Source organism: Epinephelus moara, chromosome 24 (assembly GCF_006386435.1).
Source record: "Epinephelus moara isolate mb chromosome 24, YSFRI_EMoa_1.0, whole genome shotgun sequence".
In the NCBI taxonomy this organism is placed as follows: Eukaryota; Metazoa; Chordata; class Actinopteri; order Perciformes; family Serranidae; genus Epinephelus; species Epinephelus moara.
Genome location: NC_065529.1, coordinates 6,066,514 through 6,091,201, shown reverse-complemented (window position 1 = coordinate 6,091,201; position 24,688 = coordinate 6,066,514). Strand labels below are relative to the sequence as shown.

Genomic DNA, 24,688 nt, shown 5'->3' with positions numbered 1-24,688 from the left:
ATCAGTTTCTTTCTTATGAAGGGGTGGGATGAAAGTTCGCCTTCTTTCCACTCCTTTTTGAATAATCTTTTCATTGTCTGTGGTTGTTGCTTTCTTTTCTTTTTTTAAATGTTCAAAATAAACTTTCAAATCAAAATCAATCAAATTAATTAAACTTCCCGTCATGACTGGGCTGCATTTCTGTCAGCGGAGTCATTTTTTTCCAAACAGCTGATTGGCCAGTGGGTGGTGCTTTTTATAGGATCAGATTCAACCCTGAACTTACCCTGCTCCGGAGCAGGATAGCCATTCAGAGTAAGTTACCATGGTGATCTACCCCGATAAGAACTGAACCGGCTTCGTGAGACCGAAAAACCCAGGGTTAACCCTGAAGTTACCTCACTAAGACATTAATCCTGCTTCGTGATACAGGCCCCTGGTCTACTGCTGACTTGATCAATTATTTTTGTTTGTGTTACTGTGTTACTTTAGCGTTTAAAAGGATTAGTCTGGATACACCAAAGTCACAAAACAATCCAACTGATTGAGGCAGCGGTAGGACCAGCACCTCCCATATTCAGTGAGCTAAAATTACTTTTTTTTTGTCAATGGAGTCTGGTGGCTTTGACGAGAGCATAGATGAGGAAATGAAGCTGTTAGCAGCTTCCCCGTCTGAACGGGCTGTCTGACAGAAAGGTGAAGCAGTGGCAAATACTCTCAACATAGCATACACTAAAACTATTTTTGATTTTTTAGGTGAAACTTTTTTGGGTGGCCATAATATGTTTTGCTGCTGTCCCCTATCTACAGCAGTAGATTGCTTAGCTTCCATGTTGCAACTTCAGCCTAGTTCTCCAAACTGTGAGCATGCCAACCAACACATACTGTAAGGTAACACAATGATTGTAAATAATTACCTAATACAACCCCACTTCAAAAAATCCAAGCCTCCGTTTAAGAGGCTAGCCATGAATCAGAATGTCCCTGGCCTGAATACAGCTGGGGACCATTGTTATGTCTCATATTATCCTTCATATATTTTCCCCTCACATGCCAGGAAAACATACTTTAAAATCTTTTGTTCCTTGCCTACCCTCTCACCTATGTACTGGGCCAGTTCCAGACTGTACATCAGCTCCAGCAGATGAGCAGCATGGTTACCAACAACCATCTTCTTTAGTTCCTGCCAAATCCGTTCTCCTGATATTGCTGCAAGTCCACGACTGTTTTCCCTAATAGAAGCCAGCGTCTCAGGCTCGTGATTATCAGGCTCCGAGGCCACCCTTCCGTAGAAACTTGAAGTGAAATGAGACAATTGAGGTAAAGAGCTTTAGTGTCAAACAAATAGGAACAATGATTTTTTTCTTTGGCTTTCTATTTATGCTAAGTTTGAAGTTAAATGAGGCAACTCACCGAAAATACCGCAGTATTCTTAAGTAGTCCTCTTTGATTCTTTGATCAGCACTGCCAACAAACCGAACTTTACGGTTCTGCAGGTCTTCATATCCTTTGAAATAGTCATACAATGTGCCATCAAGCCCTGTGAGAGGGGAAAAGTCAACGAAACATAATAAAGAAGTCTGACACAAGTGTAATAAATGTAATAAAATAAGTGACAATGTCTCCTGAACTGATACCACATGCTGGGCAGCTCCACAACACGAGCAAACACAGAGGTGAGTCATTGAACACACCAGTACCTAAAAACATGGAATTGATGGTGAGGTCTCTCCGCTCAGCGTCTTTCTGCCAGTCAGTGGTGAATTCCACCTCTGCATGGCGTCCGTCTGTCTGAACATCCACTCGCAACGTGGTCACCTCAAAGTTCTCATTGTTTAGCTGTGAAAGATGTCCAGTAAACAAAACACAGATGATTAGAGGCACAGCAAACTGCACTCACGCTGCTGGGAGACAATCCCATTGACATATACATGAAATCAGTAAACTTACTCAGGTATATTTGAAAAGTAAAGCCACCCTATTCGATTTGAACACTGTAGGATTTTTATATTCATCAAACCTTATGGAGCCATATATTCCAGTGCTCAACCTCTGCTCAGTAGACCCATTATTTACATATTCCAGGAATAAACAAATAAACCAGAAGTAGAGCTTCCTTAATGGGCTGCTTATGGTCGATCAGATTGATTGCACATGAAAGAAGAAAATGCTAACAGCTTCCCAGGATGCAACTGGGTAGCCCAACAACAAAACCAATTACAATGATCTTTTTATCACTGTTGCCATCTTTCTGTACCATCATATTTTATATGAATGTAGTATGTTCGTATTCACTTTGAAGTCTATGGGTTTAACATCTGTGGTCATGTTAGGGTTGCTAACTGTCCTGAAAAACACTAAATAATCCCGTAACTGGAAACTGAAAGACGTGTTCCATATTGTACTTAAACAGGATGTGCTTTGTTCTATGTTTTTGAGAATCAATTTAGTGTAAATCTACTGAAGAGAAATATTACAGGTGATTTGTATGAGACAGAAGGAAACCCTCCTGTTCTGTCATCCCTCAGCCGGTCTGTCGTATTGTGTTCCACTACTCAGATAATTGATAATGCGTGACTCATGATGACTCACCCTCTGTGAAAGCAGAACAGTACCTTTCCTCATAGAAATATGAATCAATCTGGTCATCAGATGTAAACATTTACATAAATAGTTACATAAATACACTTTTATGTAACTGAAATCCAGCTGACTTGATCATGTTTATTCATGTATAAAGGAACATTCATCAACGGATGATCTGATGATCAATATCTTCAGTCATTTTACTCTATGACTTTGTCTCCCCTAAAATTACCGTCGAATAGTCTGCACCAATAACTTGTCCTTTTTTAAAACCAATGCCTTGGTTGCCTCGCCAAGCTTTGAAACATAATTTTTTGAAAGCAGTATGGACTATTTGTCACCCACTGACTTTGCTATTCTTCTATGAAAGTAGAGAACCTAGCTGCAGACAGTTTAAGTAGTCTTTAAATCTTCCAAACAGTGATTTAAAGGGAAAAAAAGCAAACTACAGCTACATCCCGCCTGCTCAGACAGCCTCTTACTCTTGCTGTAATGGTCCCATGCTTCTCTCCTTTATTGTTGATCATCCTGATGCCAGCTTTTTGGAACATTTGTTTCATCTCCTCTGGAGTAGCTGTGGTGGCAAAGTCCACATCTTCAGGCCGCTTCCCTGACAGCAGGTCTCGCACAGCGCCTCCAGCTATCCTCAGCTCATGCTGGTGCTTCTCAAACACCACTGGAAAGAACAAATACAAACTTAAAGCAGGTGGGAAACTTTTTAGACAGGCACTAACAGTCTTTCTGGTTAAGTGAGTCATACCTGCAGGGACAGAGTCAGAGAAGAAACTTTCCAAGATAATGAAATCAATTGTCACGAATCAACAAAAACAAAAAACTTAAATTATTGTTTTACCCCTTTATATATTCTTACTGCTGTTTTCACTTTGCCAATTAGCCATAAAGTGTTTTTTACTCTGCCTGTTGATTTTTCACTTAAACAAGAAGGACTATTGATTACTTACAGAGCAGCTTTGGAAATGTGTTTTAGGCTAAAAATGAGTGTAAAGTGGTATTTAAACCAACAACCCTAAAATCATTGGGTCCCACGGTGTGTGTGGACCATATACTGTGTATAAAGATAGACTACGTGTCTCTAAATACACCCACTGAACAAAAAAGAAGCCAAAATATCCTGGATATGGCCACTGCCATGCTGCGCTAGTGACATCATGTGGAGCCAGAGTCTGCACATTAGCGATGTCCGCAGTATCAGGTTCCTGCCCACTCAACTCAAGCACACCAACTGGCACACACAGCTGTCAATCATGTTGTAAAATCCCCCTTTAATAGCATCAAATAACTAATTAAAACAAACACCATCTATGAGAAAACTTTATTTGACGTGTTCTTTGAGTTTTTAGTTTGGACCATAACCCATCCGCTAACATAAAGGTGGCAGGTTTTATGATAGCCAGCACCAGCCACCACGGGGTGATTGAGATGTTTTGGCTTCACTTTTAGGGAGCTGTCATGTCGTCCATTTTTATCATACAGTCTATGGTGTGGACATATTCATCTGGATTATTTCAGCTGGACAAAAAGAATTCACAGAATCTGCGTTCTAAACTGGAGGTGTACAGTAAAAAAGCCATTTATAGTTACCAGACAAAAAAGGTCCAACAAAACAATTTTCTTGGTTGCATTATGGAAAATGTAGGATCCAGATTTTTTTTGGCATTTGACCCATACTTGGCAATAAAAGTCAGAATATTCTGGCCTCTGTGGCATCATCTGTCTCTGGCGCAGTGCTTTATGAAGGTGCAATGCTACAAAGCTGAGGTACCCCTTTAGGCCTCCGGCTCTTTTAGAGCTCAAAACAGTAAAATGGCAAAGCAATTTAAAATTGTCTTTTCAGAACAATATTTAGGATTGAGTGAGCTTTATGACATGGCCTTTAGCTTTGGATTTCATAGAGCTTGACCAACACTGGATTTTTGAGGCAGACACTGGTGTTGATATTAAGGGGTTACAAAAATCAGCTAACAACATCGAAGCACTTTTTTTAAAATTAAAGCTGCAGTTATAACTTTTATAAAAATAACTTCTTGTCATAGTTGATGGAAATGTCACTATATCCTGACAGAAGTAAATGAGACAGATAATCTGTGGAAAAAATCATGTCCCTCTGTCTCCTCCTCTTAGCGCTTCTAATGGCATTTGCAAGATTACGTCACAACTGAAGGAAAACAACCAATCAGAACCGAGGAGTCTCTAAGGCAGCTGTCGATCATGTCAATCACTGCTCCTGAACTACAGTCTAACTGTCAAACTAGGCAGCACTGATCATATGTGAATCAGGAGTATGTTACTGCATTGCCTACTTGTCTCAATGTTTTCAGAAACATATTTTAGTGGGGGTATTGGAAACAGTCGAGCCCAAACGAAGCAGCGCCCACCAGCCAGAGGAAACCATCTTATTTTACACCCAAATAGAACACTAAAATACGTTTCTGAGAACATTTGAGGCAAGAAATAGGAAATGCAGTAACAGAATCTTCTTGGGCCAAATGATAATCATGAGTATTCTGAGCAATATTGAGATCATGATTGTTTGTCTAGATTATTCATTGTTTTCAGGGACATTTATTTTTTCATGTTCACGTTTGAATCAACAGAGCACTGCTTTCGCTTCCATGTTGTGCTACATTCCTGCTACTGTGCTAATCTTTGCATCAAAAAATAATGTTCTTCTTCACCTGAGTTCAGTGCATCTCCTACAGTGATGGTACTGTGACACACTGAAACATCGCTATAATGACTGAGGTGACACTGAACAAGGACAGGGATTCAGTGGGGTAACATTCATTCATTCATTCATTTTCTAACCGCTTCATCCTCTTGAGTGTCGCGGGGGGGGGGCTGGAGCCTATCCCAGCTGACATTGGGTGAGAGGCGGGGTACACCCTGGACAGGTCGCCAGACTATCGCAGGGCTGACACATAGAGACAAACAACCATTCACGCTCACATTCACACCTACGGACAATTTAGAGTTATCAATTAACCTAGTCCCCAATCTGCATGTCTTTGGACTGTGGGAGGAAGCCGGAGTGCCCGGAGAGAACCCACGCTGACACGGGGAGAACATGCAAACTCCGCACAGAAGGGCTCCCACACCCGGGATCGAACCGGCAACCCTCTTGCTGTGAGGCGACAGTGCTAACCACCACACCACCGTGCCGCTCCAGTGGGGTAACATTAGTGTCGTTATTTTTCTTGGCCTTCATGCATTCATGTTACTGCAGATTATACTTTTTTTAGGTGGTTTATCAAGGTAATCGTATTGCTTTGCGGCACAGACACAAGTGTCAATCATTTCTCAGTCTTGGTGGATTCTAGCAAATGCCATTAGAAGCACTAAGAGGAGGCAGAGAAACATGATTTTTCCCACAGATTATCCATCTCATGTACTACTGTGTGGATGTAGTAACACACAACATACACAGACATTTCTGAAAAGGATCCCTTTACAGAACTTAAGAGGGACATTTCACAGTAGAAAACAAACATGCCAGTGCTCTGTGGTGGGCAAACTGTCACACACACACACACACACACACACACACACACGTTTCTGTGGTGTGTTAACTGTTGTTGAAGGCGACACATATGCTGATATTGTATTGCAATGAGCCAATACCTACCTGGCCAAATAATCGGTCTTGCTCTGATTATTTCATTGAAAATTAAGCGTTGACAAAATATGCTTATATGAACTCATCAAAGTATTGATGTAAAAATCAGATCATTTTGAACTTTCTTGCTCCCTCTCAAACGTTTAAATTTCTTCTTTCAAATCTCCCTCATTTGTGAAACACTAACTACTTTTACTCCCACTGTCTCTGAGACAACAAGTGTAGAAGGGTAGAGCTGTAAGTGACCATAACTGGTCAGGTGTCTGGTCACAGCTGCAACTCACCTGCTAGTCCATTCAGTCCTTCAGTGAACAGAGACTGGAACTCACTGGTTTTCAGCTGCATAGTGAAGAGACTCCTCCAACAGAAACCTGTTCTACCAACAATCCGAGGACTCAATATTCTGCACCACATCTGTACAAACAACAAAAACGTCGTCAGGTGCCTGTTTGAGCTTTTATCGAGTTAGCTAACGTTACATATCACTGAAGTCATGCTCGCGAGCTTTAGCGGTCCGCGTGCGCTTGGCACACGGCTCACACACTGGCAGCTCGTGAGCAACGTCAACATGTCAGTTCAGACTCACCAAACATAACAGACAGAACTGACCTGCTACTATAACAGAAGACTTTATAACTGGACAGCGTAACGTTAGTTATCCATTCCTTACAACCTTCTCTGCTGTGAAGCTTTACAGGAAGTGTTTCGATATCGTGCAGTTGCTGGCCAATAGCGTGAGGTTTCATCAGCTCACGGGGCGTGGTTTAAAGGCATGTGCTGTCATTAGTTTCTCGCGAGAATGTAGGTTGTCTGTTGGTGTTTTTTCCGGCTGATGAGCTGGTACTGTTGGTGTCAGAACAGTTAGGTGAGCAGGAGGCTAATGGCTAAAGTGGAGCTGACGCCGCTCAGACCATGGGACGACTTCTTCCCCGGCTCGGAAAGATTCGCTAAACCGGACTCCAAAGACTTGGCGAAATGGAACAACAGGGTTGTCAACAACCTGCTTTATTATCAAACAAATTATTTAGCTTTGGCCATCGTTGTTTTCCTCGTTGTCGGGTAAGTTACATGCAAATAACATGACATTAATACAGTAGTGTTCATTTGGTAGTTGACCGCTAGTGTTCATTGTTCAGGTTGTTCATTGACGTTTCTGCCCTGAATGTTAGTTGTATGTAGCCTGCTGTAAAAGGATTAAAAACAAGGGCACAGACAGGATGTAGACTTCGTTAATGTGAGGAGGAGGATGAACGGAAGGATGTGCCAGCTGTCAAGCTATCATGTGATGCACTGATGTTCTGTCACTGTGAACTCTCCACTCTCTCTCATGGGAATCCAAGTTAGCAACTTTTATCCAGTTTGTGCTTGTTGTGTACGAACAAAGTCTGAAACTTTTTCGTTCATTAATAATATTAAAGTGTTAAGATTCATATATGATGACATGAGGCCCCTGTGACGTGGAAGCGCAGACTGACATGAAAATAAAAAGAGGAGTCTGCAACCACTGATGGGCCTTGACTCATACACATGAGCCAAAATCAAAATTTCCATAGGCCTGAAATACAAGTAACGTTACAAGCTATCTAGACTACTGCAGACTGCCTGATGAACCAGTCTGCTTTCTGATAACGTAGATACAAAATTAGATTCAATCAGAACAGGGATCAAAGGGTTAAATCTCTCATCTAGGAGGTATCTTGGCTCCAGTTGGCACTTTGTTCCATCTAAAGCCCAGCATACTAAAAATAGTCATGCCCTGTCATGGTCCATCTACTGACCGGTATGATGACATACCGTTGCTATGGTCATGAAGGCCTCATAAGCCCTTTGTCTTGTCAGCTGTTGCACTGCAGATTGCACAGCTGTGAGAAAACAGCAGTTTAATCAGCTGCCCCTGTACCCCTGAGTAGGCAGATCACCCAGCATTGGAAAATTTCTCAATGAGTCAGTCCTGAGTCATCATTCATGACCCCTAAACCAACAAGGCTGAACTTTGACACATTCAGTTTACTTGTTTCATAAAACCTAAGGTTGATATCCAGTTTGTTAACAGTTCAATGGGCCTCTGCATGGACCTCTTCTGTTTATAATAGTCTCACAGTGTTTCCCAATGAAGAAGAAGCTCTTTTTGCTGTGTTGGCACATTCACTGTGTGTGTGTGTGTGTGTGTGTGTGTGTGTGTGTGTGTCTGAAAAAGATATGCAGATGTCAAATCTTTTGACTCTGTAATCAATATGAAGTCACATGTAAAGGGACATGCCATGTTGGTCACCTGATGTTTGTTTTAAAAATAGAGGCAGATAAAGGAGATATAGGGAAGTGATACTCAACCTAGGGCCCACGTGCCAAATGTGGCCCACCATAGTGTGCGGAGTGGCCCGCCAGTATTTTTTATTTTTTTGTACTTTGAATCTAAATAAGGTGACGGAGTGCATTAAAAAAGTATCAGAGGAGGAACATCTGTTCTTATGGTGCGTTCCAGGCAACCCGTAACTCGTGTTTTCACAACCTGTAACCCGTGAAAGTGCACTGGAACGGCAGTCAAACCCGTAACTTCCCACCCATGAACTCGTACCAGATCGATGTACTCCCAGTTACGCTTTCTGACGTCACACAGCCCTCTAAACCAATTACCTTACTCCTCTAAATAACAATGGCAGCCCTATGGATGCGGTGTTGATGCAGGTGATACATGGTGAGAAATAGACATAAAGTAACCCTAATGTTAACGCATTATTGGCAGCCGCTCTAACAGCTGGTTTCCAGTGCAAGAATAATCAATACAAAATACGTTTCCAAACACACAGATAACGTAAACTAAAAAGTATAATGGCATCTGTGACCTTGTGCACTGTTTTCCTCCTCCGTTTCGCTCAAATAAGCAAGGAGCAGGCATCTTTGGCGATAGAAATATTGGGGAAGCACAAACATACGGTTTGCCATGTTCAACGTTAAACAGGAAGTAACTGGCAGTTTGCCGTAACTTTCCTGGAACGCTACAAAGTCGTAACTCGTGACTTGAAGTCGTGACTTACAAGTTCAAAAGCCTGCCTGGAACGCACCATAAGCCCCAGATGTCTTCAGATCCTACAAACATCCCTGCATAGAGCAGATGTTGAAAGGTTTAAAACAGGCAATTCAGTAGTTATATATATAAATAAATGCTATATAATATTAATGTTTGTTTATTAACTGGCTCTTTGAGAGTGGGTATCCCTGGTGTACAGGATGTATCCAGCCAAACTTCTGTTTCCAGGATAACTGAAATGCTCGCTTGCGCTTCAGCTCATAAACTTTGTCTTTATTCCCCATCACCGTGCCATTTTCTCCTCAAGTGCCTGATCGGTACTGCACATCTGCAGCTCTCAGCAGAGATGAGAAGGAAGCGAGATGGTTCACTCCTTTGCAATCGAGCAATCCTTATTGTTGAGCCCTAATACAGCATATTGTTCAATATATACTGTTTTGGCAATCAGTATCATTTGTTGCAGAAGAAATTCAGGCAACTTTGAGGGAAATTTTTAGTGGATTTTTTTTGTATAAGGTCTTAAATATATCAGACAAATTGTCCTATTGGCAGGTGGTGATAAAGGAGGACTATCTGCACACTGTAATTGCTTTATTCATGCAGCATTTTCGGATCACGTGTACTTTGATCCAGCCTTGTTTTCTTTGAGTTTTCTTCAGCTTTTTGAGCCCTGTTATCCAGGATCACCAATGCTTGTGAAGCCAAATAGCTCAAAGAGAGCCTGAATAAGTTTAACTGAGTGGGACAGGCCACACACACTGAGGTCATTAACTTGGCCTGATGACATCACAGCAGTCATGCCAGACTGGATTTATCCCACAAAGCTTTTCTATCCAAGGTGTCTGCAGGGACAATACAACAGTCAATGTTGATGTACATGCCTGCAATGAATACACTACCTACAATATATGGTTCTTTTTATTTTTTTGTGTGTGTCAGAACTAAATTACTGAAGTTTTGAAACAGCAAATCCTGGTATTTTTGCCTAAAAAATACTCATTTATTAATCTGTGGTTCTGTTTCATTTGCACAGTAACAGTCTGTGATACTACACTAAAGGCGTCTTGTTGTTGTACAAACAACATCTAACCACTTGGTGGAGCCAGTGACCACACACACACTGTGCTCCAGTTGTAGAAGAGCAGTCTTGTGCTGACCCCTCTGCTCTTGTGTGTTGTGTTGCTGCCCTGCAGGTTCCTGAACCCTCTGGGGATGTTCACAGCCATGGCCGTGGTGTCGACCGTCTTCCTGGGTTCAGTTTGGGCCGGAGAGAACAGAGCTGTGATCAGCAACTTTAAGAGACAGAATCCCACAGCGTTTGTGATCGCTGTCATGGTGGCCAGCTACATCTTAATCTCAATGCTGGGGAGCGTCATGGTGTTTATGTCTGCAATCACTTTACCTCTGGCTTGTAAGTTTAAGATGGGGAGGTTGAACATTTGCTAGAAAGAGAATTTGTATCACATACATTTAATTTATATCTGCTGGGGCAATATTATTTTGGCAAGACTGTAAACAGACTAATATGAATGTTATTAGCTGATTAAATATGTTGTATGACATAGTAGATATCTAGTTAGAGTATCATGATCAGTGCATTTGAAATATGAAATGAACTTAAGGCAACACTGTTCGTTTTAAAATCAGTAAAACATGTCTTGGATTGAACTTTCAGATTCTCTGAGACTGATGTTCTTATAGTTTGACTTGAACAACAGTTTATAGGTTTGTTTTTGCCAAACATTGAAAACACTAACAGTCACTTTCCCATCTGCTTTTCAGTGATATTTGCACATGCTTCCTTTCGCCTGCGCAACATGAAGAATAAACTGGAGAACAAGATAGAAGGAGCCGGACTGAAGAGGTCACCCATGGGGATTTTGCTGGAGGCTCTTGGTCAGCAAGAGGACAACTTACAAAAAATCCAGAGCTTTCTGGAGGGAAAACTGAAGGAGTGATCGGACTTAATGCACACGTGTTCTTCTGGCTGAAGCAGCTTGACTTTTTTTCTTTGGATTATCTGTGCACGTCTCAGTCTAAACCTCTTCATGTTTGTTTCACATATGATGTTTTCAACCGTGTGTTTGTTTTGAAAAGACAGCTTGTCATCAGAAGGGCTTTATCTTAACCTCAGGGTATCTGTCACTCCACCCAGAACTTGTCAGGGCACTTTTCTTAAACAGCAATGAGTGCACCTCACATCTCTGCTATGCAATGTGTCAGTGTTCCTGTGCAGCGCAGCTGCAGACTGTAAGAAATCTGTGTTTAATAAGTTTCAGAACAGAACAGCCGTCGGTCCTGCCAGTTTACGCTCGGCTAAAAATGTGAAAGCAAATGCAAGTGTTGATTTCTAACAAAGACGAAAAAAGTGCCCACTAAAAGCTGGACTGTGTCGAGTTTTTCTTCTCACATAAAATCCAGTGTGTAGGATTGAAGGGGATATATTGGCAGAAATGAAATATAATATAATAAGTATGTTTTATTTATTGTCTAATCACTTGAAACTAAGAATCATCATGTTTTCCTTATCTTGGAATGAGCTGTTTATATCTACACTTTCACTGCCATGCTTCTACAGTGGCCCAGAGCGGACAAACCAAACACTGGCGCTATATAGGGCCATTTGCGTCGGCCACCGTAGTTAGAAACCCCTCTGTGACAAACAGTGTCGGGAAAGTACTGATATTTTTAACATGAAACTGCTTTATTCAGTGTTTTTACCACAGGCTGAATATAAAGATGGATGACAGGACAGCGCCTCAAAAGTGAAGCCACAATATCTCAGTTGCCCCCTGGTGGCTGGCTGCAGCTTAGGTCATAAACCCCGCCCCCTCCATGATAAGGGATGCGACATGTAACAAACCAAAAACTCAAAGTACACATCCAATAACTTTCTTCCAAAGATGGTTTCTGTTATTTTAGGTAGCTCTCATAACGCTGATGTTTGTTCAAGTGTTTGTTTTTCTGATAAGTTTGGTTTTAATTAGTTATTTGGAAGGGGATCTGACGACACGATTCACAGCTGTGTGTGCCATCAGGTGTGCTGGCGTTCAGTGGAGCTGCTTGCGATTGGCCGGACAAGTGCATGGGCGGGAACTTAATAACGTGGAGATCTCTACTGTGCAGACAGTGGTGCAAGATGGCAAGGGCCGTATGTGGGAGATTTTGGCTCCATTTTTGTATGCTAGGAATAAATGGAATCTACTGGTTTGTTTTGGTGAGGAAGAGACATCTGCAGATAATTTGGCTCCTGGTAAAAAAAAACCCCTGAACATCTGGACACACAAACAGTGTAGGAGAAACGTGACTGCTTTATTCAGTGTTTGTAGTGGTGTATATCCCTGGGTCTGTTGGTTTTGGAGAGCATGAGACCTCTCAGCATAATCTGACTCCTGATGAAAACCTCCTGAACAGTAAACACTTAAGGAATTCTAACCAGGAGAAGTTTTAGCTGTTTCCAATCTGCAGTCCTCACCATTAGATTCACCCTAAATCTTACACACTGGACCTTTAAGTATACAGTTGAAAGTGACCAACCGCATGTCCATGCAGATCAAAGCACTGCTTTGTCTCGAGCTATGAAATACATGCGAGTCCAAACACTGATCTCTGTGTCAATATTTGAAACGAAGACATCAAAGGAGTGTGAGGTCCTAACCCACGGCCATCAGTATTCCTCCTGCACCTCTGACTGTTTAATCTTGACAGTGCCCCCTGGGTGATGGATTGGCTAACTTCACTCTCCTCTCCACTTACCCCAATGCTAATCAGTGGGCTGCAGTAGATTAAAGCGTGGAGAGCTGACGGAGTGGATTCATCTGCAGTCATTCTCCAAACCCGAGTTAGTCGCTGTGTCAGCTACTTCAGCTGTTTTTTCTTTATTGGATTCCATTTGAAATTGACTGCAGATAACGAGAATCCACATGGAACACAATGCTCTGTTATTTTGTCTTTAAGTGACAGCATGTAAGGACTGGGGGAAACATGAAGATAAGAATGATAGGCAATAAAAATAGTAATCACTTTAAAGTGCTGGTTTTTCAAACAAAGTGTTAACCCTCAGCTTTTAAAATCCATTTCAGGAGGCATCATTTCTCTGTGAGGTATGCATGGTATTTTTTTTTAAACAGACCCTTAAGATGACCTCTGCGCACTGAGGTGTAACAGTATTCCAGTGGCTCGCAGCTTTAACTTTGACTTGAGCAACCCCCCCCCCCACCCACCCAACACCCTGCTACAGTAGTGATTTATGTCCTTTCCCGCGGCGCCTCATCTCCATCCACATTGTGCAACTTGGAGGAGTGAACACAAGCACTGGTGGCAATAAACTCAAGTAAAGTCATGTCTCCAAGGGCACAGTGGAAGCTCTTGTTCAGCTGCAGCTGCCGTACGGATCCTACCAACACGCGTGTGCTGCTGCTTCACACCCAACAGGTGTGTATCTTTGGTGTTTTCTCCTCAACAGACGTGTAATCCAGGAGAGGAAGTTACACACACAAAACAACACTTATCCTCTCTAGGTGTTTTTGTATGAATCACTTAACACTTAACTAACTTGTCATTTGGAAATAACTGCTTCTGAAGGTAATCTTCAGTGAGGCAACAGAAGTGATGTGACACAAAAATAAACCTGTGTACTGTTTTTGCACGAGCTGCTAAGTAAAAGCACAGTTCTCCCTGTGCAGGCATTTGACTTGCAACATCTTCCTCATGTTTAGTTTCCACAACACAAAGGCGTGGGACAGGGAGTCATCTAGTATACTTATGTTGTTTGGTCATGCACACTTTGACAACATGCTGCCTTTGGGTTGACCCCTCCATCCCTCAGCTTGCCTGAGAGGCTTTGGCTTTTGGCTGGCCAAGCTGGTTAGCTCGCCTCATAACTCAAACAGCCCGTCAGTCAGCAGATCTGGCTGCTTCGACCTACACTACAGCTGATCATGTGACACATTAACGATGACCCGCAGGGACCTTTGCAGTCTGCTGTATCCTAATGAGAAGTGCTTCAACCTTCCAGCACACCCGCACTGCTTTCACTGCCTCCTCCATAGAAGGTCATCTGTATTAGCCCATGTGACCAGCCAGTTAATCCAACTATTCACCCCTCATAACTTGTCAGAGCCATTACTCCCTGGATCAAGGTAAGTGTGCTGATCCCGGGGAAGCCACGGCACAACAGCCACTTTAATCTGAGCTTGGCTGAGCCCTATGACAGGGCTGACATGTGACACCTATCTGCTCTGTGGGTACTGATAAAATGTATGCAACACTATTGCTGATTCAAAGCCAAACTTTGAGCACAGATACCAAAACAATACTTGTTTTATGTTTGTCTACAAAAACCTTTTTGCAATTGACAAAAAAGTCTCAAATGCTGATGTTTAAACACGCACACATGCATATGATTGGCAGAGCTCATTTGACTTTAATTTGATTTAAAGCAGCTTTAAGGGATTTTTTCGCCACTAGGGGGCAGAAGAAAATACAATATCGATTATTTGTTTAGCCAGAAACAGCCCCGTTATCGCCACCGCCAAACCCCACCAGACTCCATTCAAATAAACAGTAATTTTAGTGTGTATAGAGCCAGAATATTTTCACATCTAACTTGGTGAGTTAAGGGTTTTTGTTTAAACCAAACCAGAGTTGGTGATTGTTGGAACAGTGGAGAGATAAACCAAGATGGCTTTAGTGAGTTTTATTTTGCATCTGTCAACTTCGTATGAAGTGTGTTTACCATGACAAAATTACTGTTTATTTAAATGGAGTCTGGTGGGTTTGGCGATGGCAATTTTGGGGCTGTTTCTGGTTAAACAAAAAGGATCTTGTGGTGTATGTATGACAGGAGAGCATGTGACAGTGCTGCTTTGGATCCAGTGCTGCTTTGGGGTGCCGTGTTGTTACCGGTTGTCGCCACAGGGTGGTGATAGGGTGTTTAGGGGTTCAGTGTCTATTGGGAGATGCCCAATGGCAGACACGTGTTTTCATGTCTCCAAATAACGACGCCATCAAAGTTGGCAGAACGTCTCTCTTTCATTCTTCACCTGAAATATATGTATTTCCCACAATCTGCTTGATACACAACAGATCTTACTCTTTCATAAAAAGGTCTTCGTTGTAGGGACCTTTTCAATGACCTTGTCAGTGGCAAAAACAAGAACTTTGACTAGACGTAAACTGAAGGTGCGAACATGCCCTGGGTGTTTGCTCTCACTCAGTACTTGACCAGTTTCAAAAAAATGCTGCTCCCATTCATCACAGACACATACATGGGGAAAACAAGTCCCAGGTTGAAAAAAAAGGCCACCATGTAACTCTGGATCTTTTAGGGTTTTTTTATGTGCACACAGCAACAACTCTTTAGCATGGTAGCTAATGTGGTGTTTTCCCCCTTGGTGTAAAAGGATGTGACATTTTGTAGGTGTTTCCCATAAATACCAACTGTGTCATTTATATCACTTCAAAAAGCTATGGCTAAAGTGTTAGCATACACCAGGCAACGTTAGTTTGCATTTAGCGTAGTATTATTGTCCGCCTAATGAATTCAAGTCACTCTCTTTTTAGCTCTGAGGAGTCCAGCTCCTGAGGGGAATATCTGGCTCTTAAGCTGCTAAATGCTACACTGTGTTTGTTAGCTAGTTGCTAACCCTGTCTGTTTGGTGCTGGGCAGCTAGCATACAGTTGGTGTATTAGAGCCTTTTTGCCACAACAGCTGCCTGCTGCCACTGAAAATGGGGCTGATGAGAATGGTGAGACAGAACCAACAAGTTGCGGACCGTAAAACCAAAACAATGAGCTGAAAGATGCTAAACGCTCTGGAGATCTGAGGGGAACTGAGTCAGGCAGTAATTCTCATCACTATGAGCAACACCTCTCACATCACACGTGATTTCAATCAATGTTACCATAGAATTATTGATAGTGGGTTCCTACAGCTTAAGGCAAGTTATAGTTTACATTTTAAAATACTTTTTTAATGCCACTCCTTTTACAATTTTACAATAACTAAAACTGGTGGGGGAAAAAACATAGACAGACATCAGTAACCTTGGGCTTGGGACAATTTTATCCAAATGTTGATTGTAACACAAAACTGGGAGATACCTGGCATTTGTTGGCGAGTTCTCTTGGAGATTTTGTTTCTCACTCTGCATGTGAGATTCCACTGCTTTGATTCCCATCATGCAGAGTGAAAAACTTTTTGCATGAAATACACCAAGTCTCGTATGCACGATGTCTCGGTTAGAAAGGCATTTTTTGTCAAATAAGCACTTCTCCATGTCGTCCAGAGTTCAGTCCAGGGTTCAGTCCTCTGCATTGAGCATCCCAGCCTGAAACAAAATATGAGTGTTGCTGGTTCGGCTATCCAAATCTCCATGACGTTACCGCAAGAGGCATTTGGTAAATTGCATAGAAACTAAAAATAGATGTTAGCAATTACTTTGAGATTTTACAATGCAACGTTGGAAAAAAGGATTCACTTTGACACTTTAACTACTTCTGAATGACTCATCAAAGACATTTAATACCAATAAAGACCTTATTCTTACACTGATCAACTCAGTGCCTTTAATTACTTTTTAAGGATCAGCAGGAGCCCTGTTGATTAGAGCAAATTTGAATTGGTAACTCTCTGTTCAAAGAACAATTAAACAAGACCACGAGTGTGACCAGATGTTTGATGAAAGCTTTCTGTACTTTTTCTGATACAGTGTTATGGTCATATTTAAGTACCGTAAGTATCAAAGTATCAAAGTCTAACACCCAGCCCTGACCTGCTCCTCTCCTTATCAGAGATTTGTGTGTGGTGTTTTTAATGAGGGGAAAGTACATAAGAGCCTATTGTTTATGTAGTGGAGCGTCAGCTGGAGCAGCCTCGCCTGATGTCTGGCTGCAGCTGGTGTGAAGCAGCAGAGACAGAGGGAGACAGCTGGATACAGAGCACTCCCCCTCTCATCGCCTCGGGTAAAGCTGAGGAGCTGGAAGTGTCTGAGACCTCCCCTGAGCGCGCTCAAGAAGCAAAACACTGCCAGGGCACTGCGAGCAAGTAGAGCTGCTCAACTGTGGCCTTCATAAAGAGGCGAGCAGAGGCAGGATACTCTTCTAGCGGTAGAAAACGTGTCCCGGCTGGGGAAGGAAGGGAGGGAAAGGAGGTGAAGGGTTAAAGCGGAATCTACGGGGGAGGGAATGCATGTGTACAGCAGACTTGAATAACGAGGAGGCCTACAGGGAGGGTTTGGTGCAATAAACACTAGCTTGTCATTCGCAGGGAGGACAGAAGAACAGGTTATAGCCCATAATGGGTGTGACAGCTTTTAAAGACTGGTTTGGTCGGTTTATGGCTTAAGGGAACAGAAAACCAGCCTGGTGACACAGCGGGTGGTGGGAACATACAGCAGAGCGACAGAGCTCTGCAGCAGGAGACCATTTCTAAAAGCAGATAATTTCTTCATAATTAGCTCTCATCGTGACTGATTGCAGCTCAGCATTCATTCTTACAAGCTTGAAGAACAATACAAAAAACAAAACTGAAAAAATGGGCTGTAGGGAGTACTCTGCAGTTATCTTTCCAACTATAATCTGCTTCCTTGAATGCACCGCAGACCATTTATATGTGGAGAATGTATTTTATGTGTTCCAGTTGACCAAGACCGCCTCCGAAGCCACTGTGACAAAGCCTGTTCTTCAGAGCAATAAAATGTAAATGAGAGACTTTAGGTTGTTTTCTTCTGTAAGTGGTGACAATCACTGTACTTTCTTCAAACCCCATTGCATTAACTGAACCGGCTGAACAGACGTTCAATTACCTAATTTAATGGATTTGGGTTTAAATCCTGTTTTCCTGCGCTCATATGGACGGGACTTTGTTGTTTGATTAAATTTCCCTGAGAAGATTCAAAGTCTGTATGCTAGGATTGCACCATGTGAGATTTGGGGCAGATACTGTAAATAACAATTCAGCCATTAGCAGATATCTTTTTTGTTGTTGTCATTGTTTATTTTACTGTTGTTATTTGTTCCCCGTTTTGTGTGAGGGAAACAAAGAAATCTTCATTATAAAAAAAAAATTGAACTGCGTTTAAGCCATTCAGCCCATCATTACACTACCTTTAAATTAGCACAAATCCAACGATACAAATTTGTGAGGCAACTTTGAATGTAACCTTATTTCATACTACTATATATATATATATATATATATATATATGTATCATAATTATCTCTCTAATATTTATATTGCTGGGGAAAACCAACAAATTTCTCCTTAAACAACCAAGTTTCTCGCCAAAATTAAAATTTTACAAGATAACATTTGAACGTTCCATTTTACCTTCACCCAATACTCATTTATACTGAATAGAGCTTGAACGCATCATAATGTCACTCAGTGCAGCCTCCAGTTAGCTGTTAGTTCGGGCCACCAGCAGTTAGCTTTAACTAGCTCTTCTCCTGCCAGTTTCAACACAAACTTGTTTCTCCCTGTAGCATTAGCAGGGAAGCAACTGAGCGCTTACCCTGACTCATCGATGACGAATTTACCACATCCTTTCATCCTGAAGTTGAACCAAGGAAGACTGTGCTTTGGCCTAAACAACGCCAAATAGATGACACAACAGAAAAACATCGGCCACTGCCATCAGTGAATTATTTGCCGATAGGCTGATGGCAGTCAGCAAAGTGAAAGCAGTCAATTACGCAGCTTGGCCGATAATTTGGTGCATACTTACTGCTATTCTTATTCATAAATATGATCTACAAATTGTACTGATTCAAATGCTGATTTTTTTAATTCAAACAAATGCAATTATACAAATTACTAAGAACCAGCTTAACAACAATTGCTTACTATATATTACATGCTTTTCAAATACATAAAAATGCTCTAAAAAAAGACGGAACCAGTGTATTTACAATACCAACATTTACATACAGCTTCATTCTCTTGAGAGAAATTGGGAGCACCAGTCCATGATTTCCAGCATGGATGAAATAACCATGTTAAAATAAAGTAAAAAAAACAAACACAAAAGTGGATTTTCTGTCTTCCTGCAGTAACTGATCAGATGTGGCAGTGATATCAAAGTTGTTGACTTCTGATAATACTCAAGTGGTGACAGAAGCACTTGGCTCAATTGTGTCGTAAGTACTGACAGTAAGATAGATTCAATACTTGGTCAATGACAAACTGGAGCACAGTGTGGTAGTTAGAAGCTATGCTGTGATAAAACTGTATCTGGTGACTGCAGAATGTTCCAGGAAGTAGCCATCTTTTTGACTCATTTTTAACGAGTCCAATCCTTCATTTTGATAATGTCCTCATCACTCTTTGTCCAATCCTTCATAGTTACAGTGTTCATACGTGTGTGTATGTGTGTGGCAGAGCATTGTTTACTGCGGCTCAGTATCCTCTCACAGAAACAGTCCTAGTCCTTGGTTTGTGAAGCCCGAATCTCTACAGAGGAACACTGGAGAAGTTTAATCCACATTCCCTTTGGCTATACTGCACAGTCCACAGCAGGTCCTGGTATAGTTTCAGTGCACAAGTGCCATCACCACAAACACTTGCAATCCAGACATGAAGACACTCTCATGGGGTTATGATTTAAACGCAAGGTTGTGGGTCAGTTTGGCAAATGCGTTCAAGAGAACAGAAAATGAGAGGACTTCATTTCCTTTACACGCCGAATCCCACAGAGGTTAAGTTCCTTCATTCTTTGGATCCTCTTATACAGAGAAACAGGTAAGTGCAGTCTAAGGCACAATGACAACTTGTCAGGGTGAAAAAAATCATACAGCACCATGACAAATAGGCAACTACACTATTGTTCCTGGTTTTGAGTCTTCATGCCAGTAAATCTGGTCCTCTGGCTCCAGGTTAGTGTGCATTTGGTTACTGATGTGTGAGTCCATTTGGCTGACATCTATGTAGGACCTGTAACAAACACACAAGATGGGAACACATTAGACAAGTGGCAAACTGAGTGTAGCTTGTGACTGGTTAACCATGAGTTTAGAATGAATTAACCCTGGGCTGTCCAACCCATTGGGTCATATTTCAGCTTTGTCGTGTCAAGATCAGGAAACTAAATAAAAGACATACAAGAAACATTGAGCCTGTTTATACATGATAGTAACTCGGGGCTGCACCCTGAAAGTAGGAGCTTAGTAAGCATTCTTCGCTTTCACTTTGCTCTTCAGTACAGGCAGCTGCAGACATGGAGGCAGTTGGGTACAGCCTTTGTAATAACGTGTTTCAGTGATCCAAACACAAGTGGACAGCCGATACGCTGCCGCTCACACCTTTGTCAATCATGCGTCTCTAGCTGACCACAAGTCAAGGGGCCCAACGCACAGTTATTGCATCCACACTCTTGCTAGCTGCTTATTAGCATGCTCACAGTTGTGTTGGTACAGCTGCAGATATCGTTGTCTGTAGAATTCAACATATCTTCTTCCATAGGGCAAACAGTGGATGGTCACCCGACACTTTGTCCAAGTTGTAGTAAAATAGTTATAGAGTGTTAATGCACCAAAACAACCACCACGTCCTGCATTGATGACATTATCCTTGACCTCTGAATATGTCCCAGACTACTTTGTCAAACATTTTGAGTGACTGAGTCACAATACGTCTTGGTGGTCATTAACACTTGAATTTAGCACTGTCCACTTGTGATCTGATCACCCAAGAAGCATGTCAATACCAGTTATAAACAGGCTCATTCATGTACGAAGTTACCTCATATGTTTCAGGCTTATTAATGTCAGTAAACCCAGGGTCAAACATTCTCACCCAACAAAACAGCAGATGCACACAGACATTATACACACAGGCACAGCCTTCAAATGCGACAATATTCAGCGGTCACATTTTTTTGCTCTGCCGCACAAGTGCACTCCCACCACCACAAGACACCCAGAGAAACAGAGCAAAAATCAACCAGAGTGATATGACGTGATTTGGAGCTTTCTGTTAGAATCATCACCATCACCATGATAACCACGTGGGGAAATTTTACATTCTCGTCTCTCACCCTTTCTTCTGTGCTGTGACTGATAATTGGGGGGAAGGGGTTAATTTTCCTGGTCAGTAGCATAGGCAACGGTACCACATCTCTCTAAAGGCCCCGCAGGGCACGCCATCTTATCACAGCTCCACCACTCAAACTCTGGGACACATCTGCACATGAGAGGGGGCAAAGGTCAGGGGTGAATGGCAGCACATGGGCAGGGAGCCTCTGCACGGGCCATGAGGAAGGCAAACAGCAGAGGCAAAACAAACTATGGAAGGCACACTGCAGAGAAATGTGACCACTGGATGACAATGTGCCAGCTGGAGAAGGAAGTAGGGCAGCCAAGTTTTTTTTTTTTTTTTAAAGAAGCCATGCAGTTACCTATTCATACATGACAATGGCAAATCCGTCAAACATCTCAAAAATGCAAAGTTCACTTCAAAACATCAACAAGCAGACTATGGAGTCACGGTGCAGACAAACTGAAAGAAGCAGACGCACAGGCTCAGGCCGTTGCTGTTTACTTACTATGAGCTACCTTTAGTAAAGGACACCTTACTGAGCCTGTGCCCTCTGGAGGATTGTGGCTGTGCAGGGCTGGAGGCCACCTGCCTGACCCGAACGCCGGGGGAATAGGAGGAGGAAGGAAAGGAGGAGGAGGGCAGGGAGGAAGTGGAGGAGGAAGGTGAGGAGGAAGAACTAGCAGGAAAAAAGGCACAGCGCCTCTGGCCATCGGGGCTGTGCCAGGAACCCTTAAAAGGCTGGGAGGCGCCATATCTACAAGAAAGCAGGGGCCAGTGGACAGTTAAGGAGGAGAGCAGAACCAGTCTTAAGCTCTGAGGAAGAACGGACTGCTGCCTGCACAGATCCTATAATCCTACTACTGAACCACACTGTCATGTTAAGCAGATGGATGTTTTCTTATTTCCTAACTTAAGGGTGAAGTTGAAGAAAAGGTAACATTGGCTACATGTCAGTCCACAGTATTGTTGCGTGTAAAGGATAACTAAACAAAACAGCAGCTTATATTTTCTGTTGCCATCCATTCTAGGTAATTAAACAGTAGCGCTTAGCTCTGGGGATAAGGAGGATCAGTGAGTGGCTTATTGGATAAGGAGCCGAGTTGAGGCCAAGTTTTTTTTTCTCACCTGCTGTGGGCGGAGTGGCTGAAGGGGGCTGTACTGTAGGAGTAGGACTGCGGTGCATGCATGGGCATGTCATATTCCGACATAGCACCACCACTAATGTGGCTGTGCCAGTTTCCACTAGAGGATGCCGAGGACACTGCAGAACAAAAATGGTACAAGTCAGCAGCTGTCCCACCTACATGTGGAACCAGGGTCAACAACATAATGCACCAGAGACTGTAATACAGTGATCTAACCTGAGGAGTAGGCGATGTTCCTGTTGTTGTGACTGTAGGGTGAAGGCATGGTCTGGTAGCCCAGGCTGTGCTGGGAGCCTCTGTCGTAGTCGTAGTTGTATGACGCCTGTTTCTGTGCAGCGTTGCGATGGTACCAGCCTCTCAGGTGTTCAGCCACCAAAGCTTTCTGGATGTTCTTGCCAACCTGCTCATTGCTGCGGGGCGCCTGACGATTCCTGGGTGGTCGCAGTGTGGCGTACGGGTTCTGCGACATGCCGTCTATCTCGTCGGTACCGTAGTGACTGTGCATGTCGTGGCTGTGATAAGCTGTGTGATGGTACGAGGGATTGACGTTATAGTGTCCCTCCATCTCGTTGTCATACATGTAGACTCCATTGGAGTAAGGCTCTGGCTCTGCGTAGCTGGGATAACCTGTAACGTAGTAGGCCGTCGTGGTGGGTCTGGCCCGTGGCTGGTAGGCGTAGCAGCGGGTGTCCGGCTGAGCAAGGTTAGGCATGCTGCCCGTGTTGGCGTACATGTCTTTTCTGTGACGGCCACGAGCCCTGCGCCTGTGGGTGTGGTTCCCGGGGACACTGTACTCGACGCTGGACTGGCTTGTGTAGGAGGAGCCGTCATCGAGGACCTCTGTGCTGTTGCTGCGTCGGGCTGGGGACAAGGTGAAGGCTGGCATAACAGGTTCGGTCTCCGTCACGAACTGAGACTGGGACTCGAGACTACCGCTACGCTGGCGCAGATGTTGTGGAGCATCCTCTGATCTACAATTGTAAAAAAAAAAAAATGTAAAAGCTTTTTACCAAAACACAAATGTGAAAAGAATCCCATTTGCTTCAAACTGACTAAGTGTTACAATGAGAATGAATATTTTCTCAAATGTATTCATGTTTTGGTGAAAATTGTTGGTTATTTTCCCCCAAAACCCACAATGATGATGTTGATGTCTTGTTTTGTCCACAACCTCAAAGATATTTAGTGTACTGTCACAGAGGAGTAAAGAAACCAAAAAATACTCAAATTTAAAAAGCTGGAATCAGAGAATTTTTGTCAATTTGATTAATAAAATCATTCAAATTAGTTGGTGATTCATTTATTAGTTGACAACTTATCAATCAATTCTTGCAGCTTTCTTGTCCTCATTATTCATTTATCAGCAGATGGACCATAGAAGTGCATAGCATAGATTTGTTGGAAACGGCACACACATGCACAGCCAGGGTGTGAAGAGCATAATTGGTGTGTGACACACTCCAAGAGCTGTTGATGAGGCAGATATCTGAGAGTAAAAAAAAACACACACACACAAAAAAAGGGAAATACACAGATGAATCTGGACCCTACCTGAGCTGGGTGCTGCTGTAGGCGTTGCGGGTGAGGAGGGGGGTGGGGGGCATGCTGCGGGCATCACGTGGCTGTCTGGAAGCTGGTTTAAACGGGCTGCTGTGGCTTGATAAGGCATCGCGGTGACCGTAGTGGAGTGATTCCTGGACTTGGCCGTAATTTAATCTGGAACAAAGATAAAAACAATGTTTTCAGGGCAGAGCACCTCTACCCTCTTTGCACTCAAAACTGAAGGGAAAAAAACACCTTGGGTTTGCTTTAATGCAGCACTTTGGTCATCACTTACACCTGAATGACTGCCATTACATAGTCCACTGATCTTTCTTTTCATGCAACAGCAAGCGTTATGACTTTTTAAAATGAGATTAAGTCTCTCAAGTTGAGGGCAACACATCACCCATATAATTTTGTAAACAGCCACAAGTAGCTGCCATTAAAACTAAGTTTCCAGGGCCACTTTCCTGTTTCCCTTTTCCTCTCTCAGCTTTGAATTGTTGTCTGCTCCTTCACAGGCAGCGACATGTTCTTTTCCATCTATTTTTAAAGCCGGTGCATTGGGCTGATAAGGGGGAGATTGTTGGAGAGGCAGGAGAAGTAGGGAGGAGGTGACTGGCAGGAATGTAGTTCTGGATCTACCCTGCAGGTCTGTACTAGCTCTGTGCTTAGGGCATCTACGAAAACAACCGTCAGACACACTGGAAATTCAAATATTAATTAAGGTGTCGGTG

The 24,688-nt window shown here is 42.7% G+C and overlaps 3 protein-coding genes across 7 annotated transcripts in view; 1 reads left to right on the top strand and 2 right to left on the bottom strand.

The window, feature by feature from the left end:
* The window catches only part of trnt1 (tRNA nucleotidyl transferase, CCA-adding, 1), a 12,260-nt gene extending 5,322 nt beyond the window's left edge, over positions 1-6,938 (bottom strand). The window contains exons 1-6 of one of the 3 annotated variants that reach the window (XM_050037745.1): positions 6,809-6,938; positions 6,484-6,613; positions 3,048-3,241; positions 1,680-1,818; positions 1,393-1,519; positions 1,081-1,274 (exon numbers count right to left, since the gene is read on the bottom strand). In XM_050037745.1, coding sequence (XP_049893702.1) covers positions 1,081-1,274; positions 1,393-1,519; positions 1,680-1,818; positions 3,048-3,241; positions 6,484-6,613 — 784 coding nt within the window. In that variant the 5' untranslated portion in view covers positions 6,809-6,938. Of the gene's footprint in view, positions 1-1,080; positions 1,275-1,392; positions 1,520-1,679; positions 1,819-3,047; positions 3,242-6,483 lie in introns of all 3 variants that reach the window. The other 2 variants (XM_050037747.1, XM_050037746.1) reach the window with 2 other exon arrangements.
* Positions 6,939-7,009: 71 nt separating this feature from the next.
* Positions 7,010-11,608, top strand: arl6ip5a (ADP-ribosylation factor-like 6 interacting protein 5a). Its single transcript, XM_050037749.1, has 3 exons — positions 7,010-7,258; positions 10,421-10,638; positions 11,010-11,608. Exons 1-3 carry the CDS (start codon positions 7,080-7,082, stop codon positions 11,183-11,185), a joined length of 573 nt encoding a protein of 190 aa, XP_049893706.1. The 5' UTR covers positions 7,010-7,079; the 3' UTR covers positions 11,186-11,608.
* Positions 11,609-18,993: 7,385 nt separating this feature from the next.
* frmd4ba (FERM domain containing 4Ba) overlaps positions 18,994-24,688 on the bottom strand; it is a 75,907-nt gene continuing 70,212 nt past the window's right edge. Inside the window, exons 21-25 of one of the 3 annotated variants that reach the window (XM_050037543.1) lie at positions 23,961-24,125; positions 22,626-23,380; positions 22,390-22,525; positions 21,263-21,408; positions 18,994-20,160 (exon numbers count right to left, since the gene is read on the bottom strand). In XM_050037543.1, coding sequence (XP_049893500.1) covers positions 21,303-21,408; positions 22,390-22,525; positions 22,626-23,380; positions 23,961-24,125 — 1,162 coding nt within the window. In that variant the 3' untranslated portion in view covers positions 18,994-20,160; positions 21,263-21,302. Of the gene's footprint in view, positions 20,161-21,262; positions 21,409-21,769; positions 22,019-22,389; positions 22,526-22,625; positions 23,381-23,960; positions 24,126-24,688 lie in introns of all 3 variants that reach the window. The other 2 variants (XM_050037541.1, XM_050037542.1) reach the window with 2 other exon arrangements.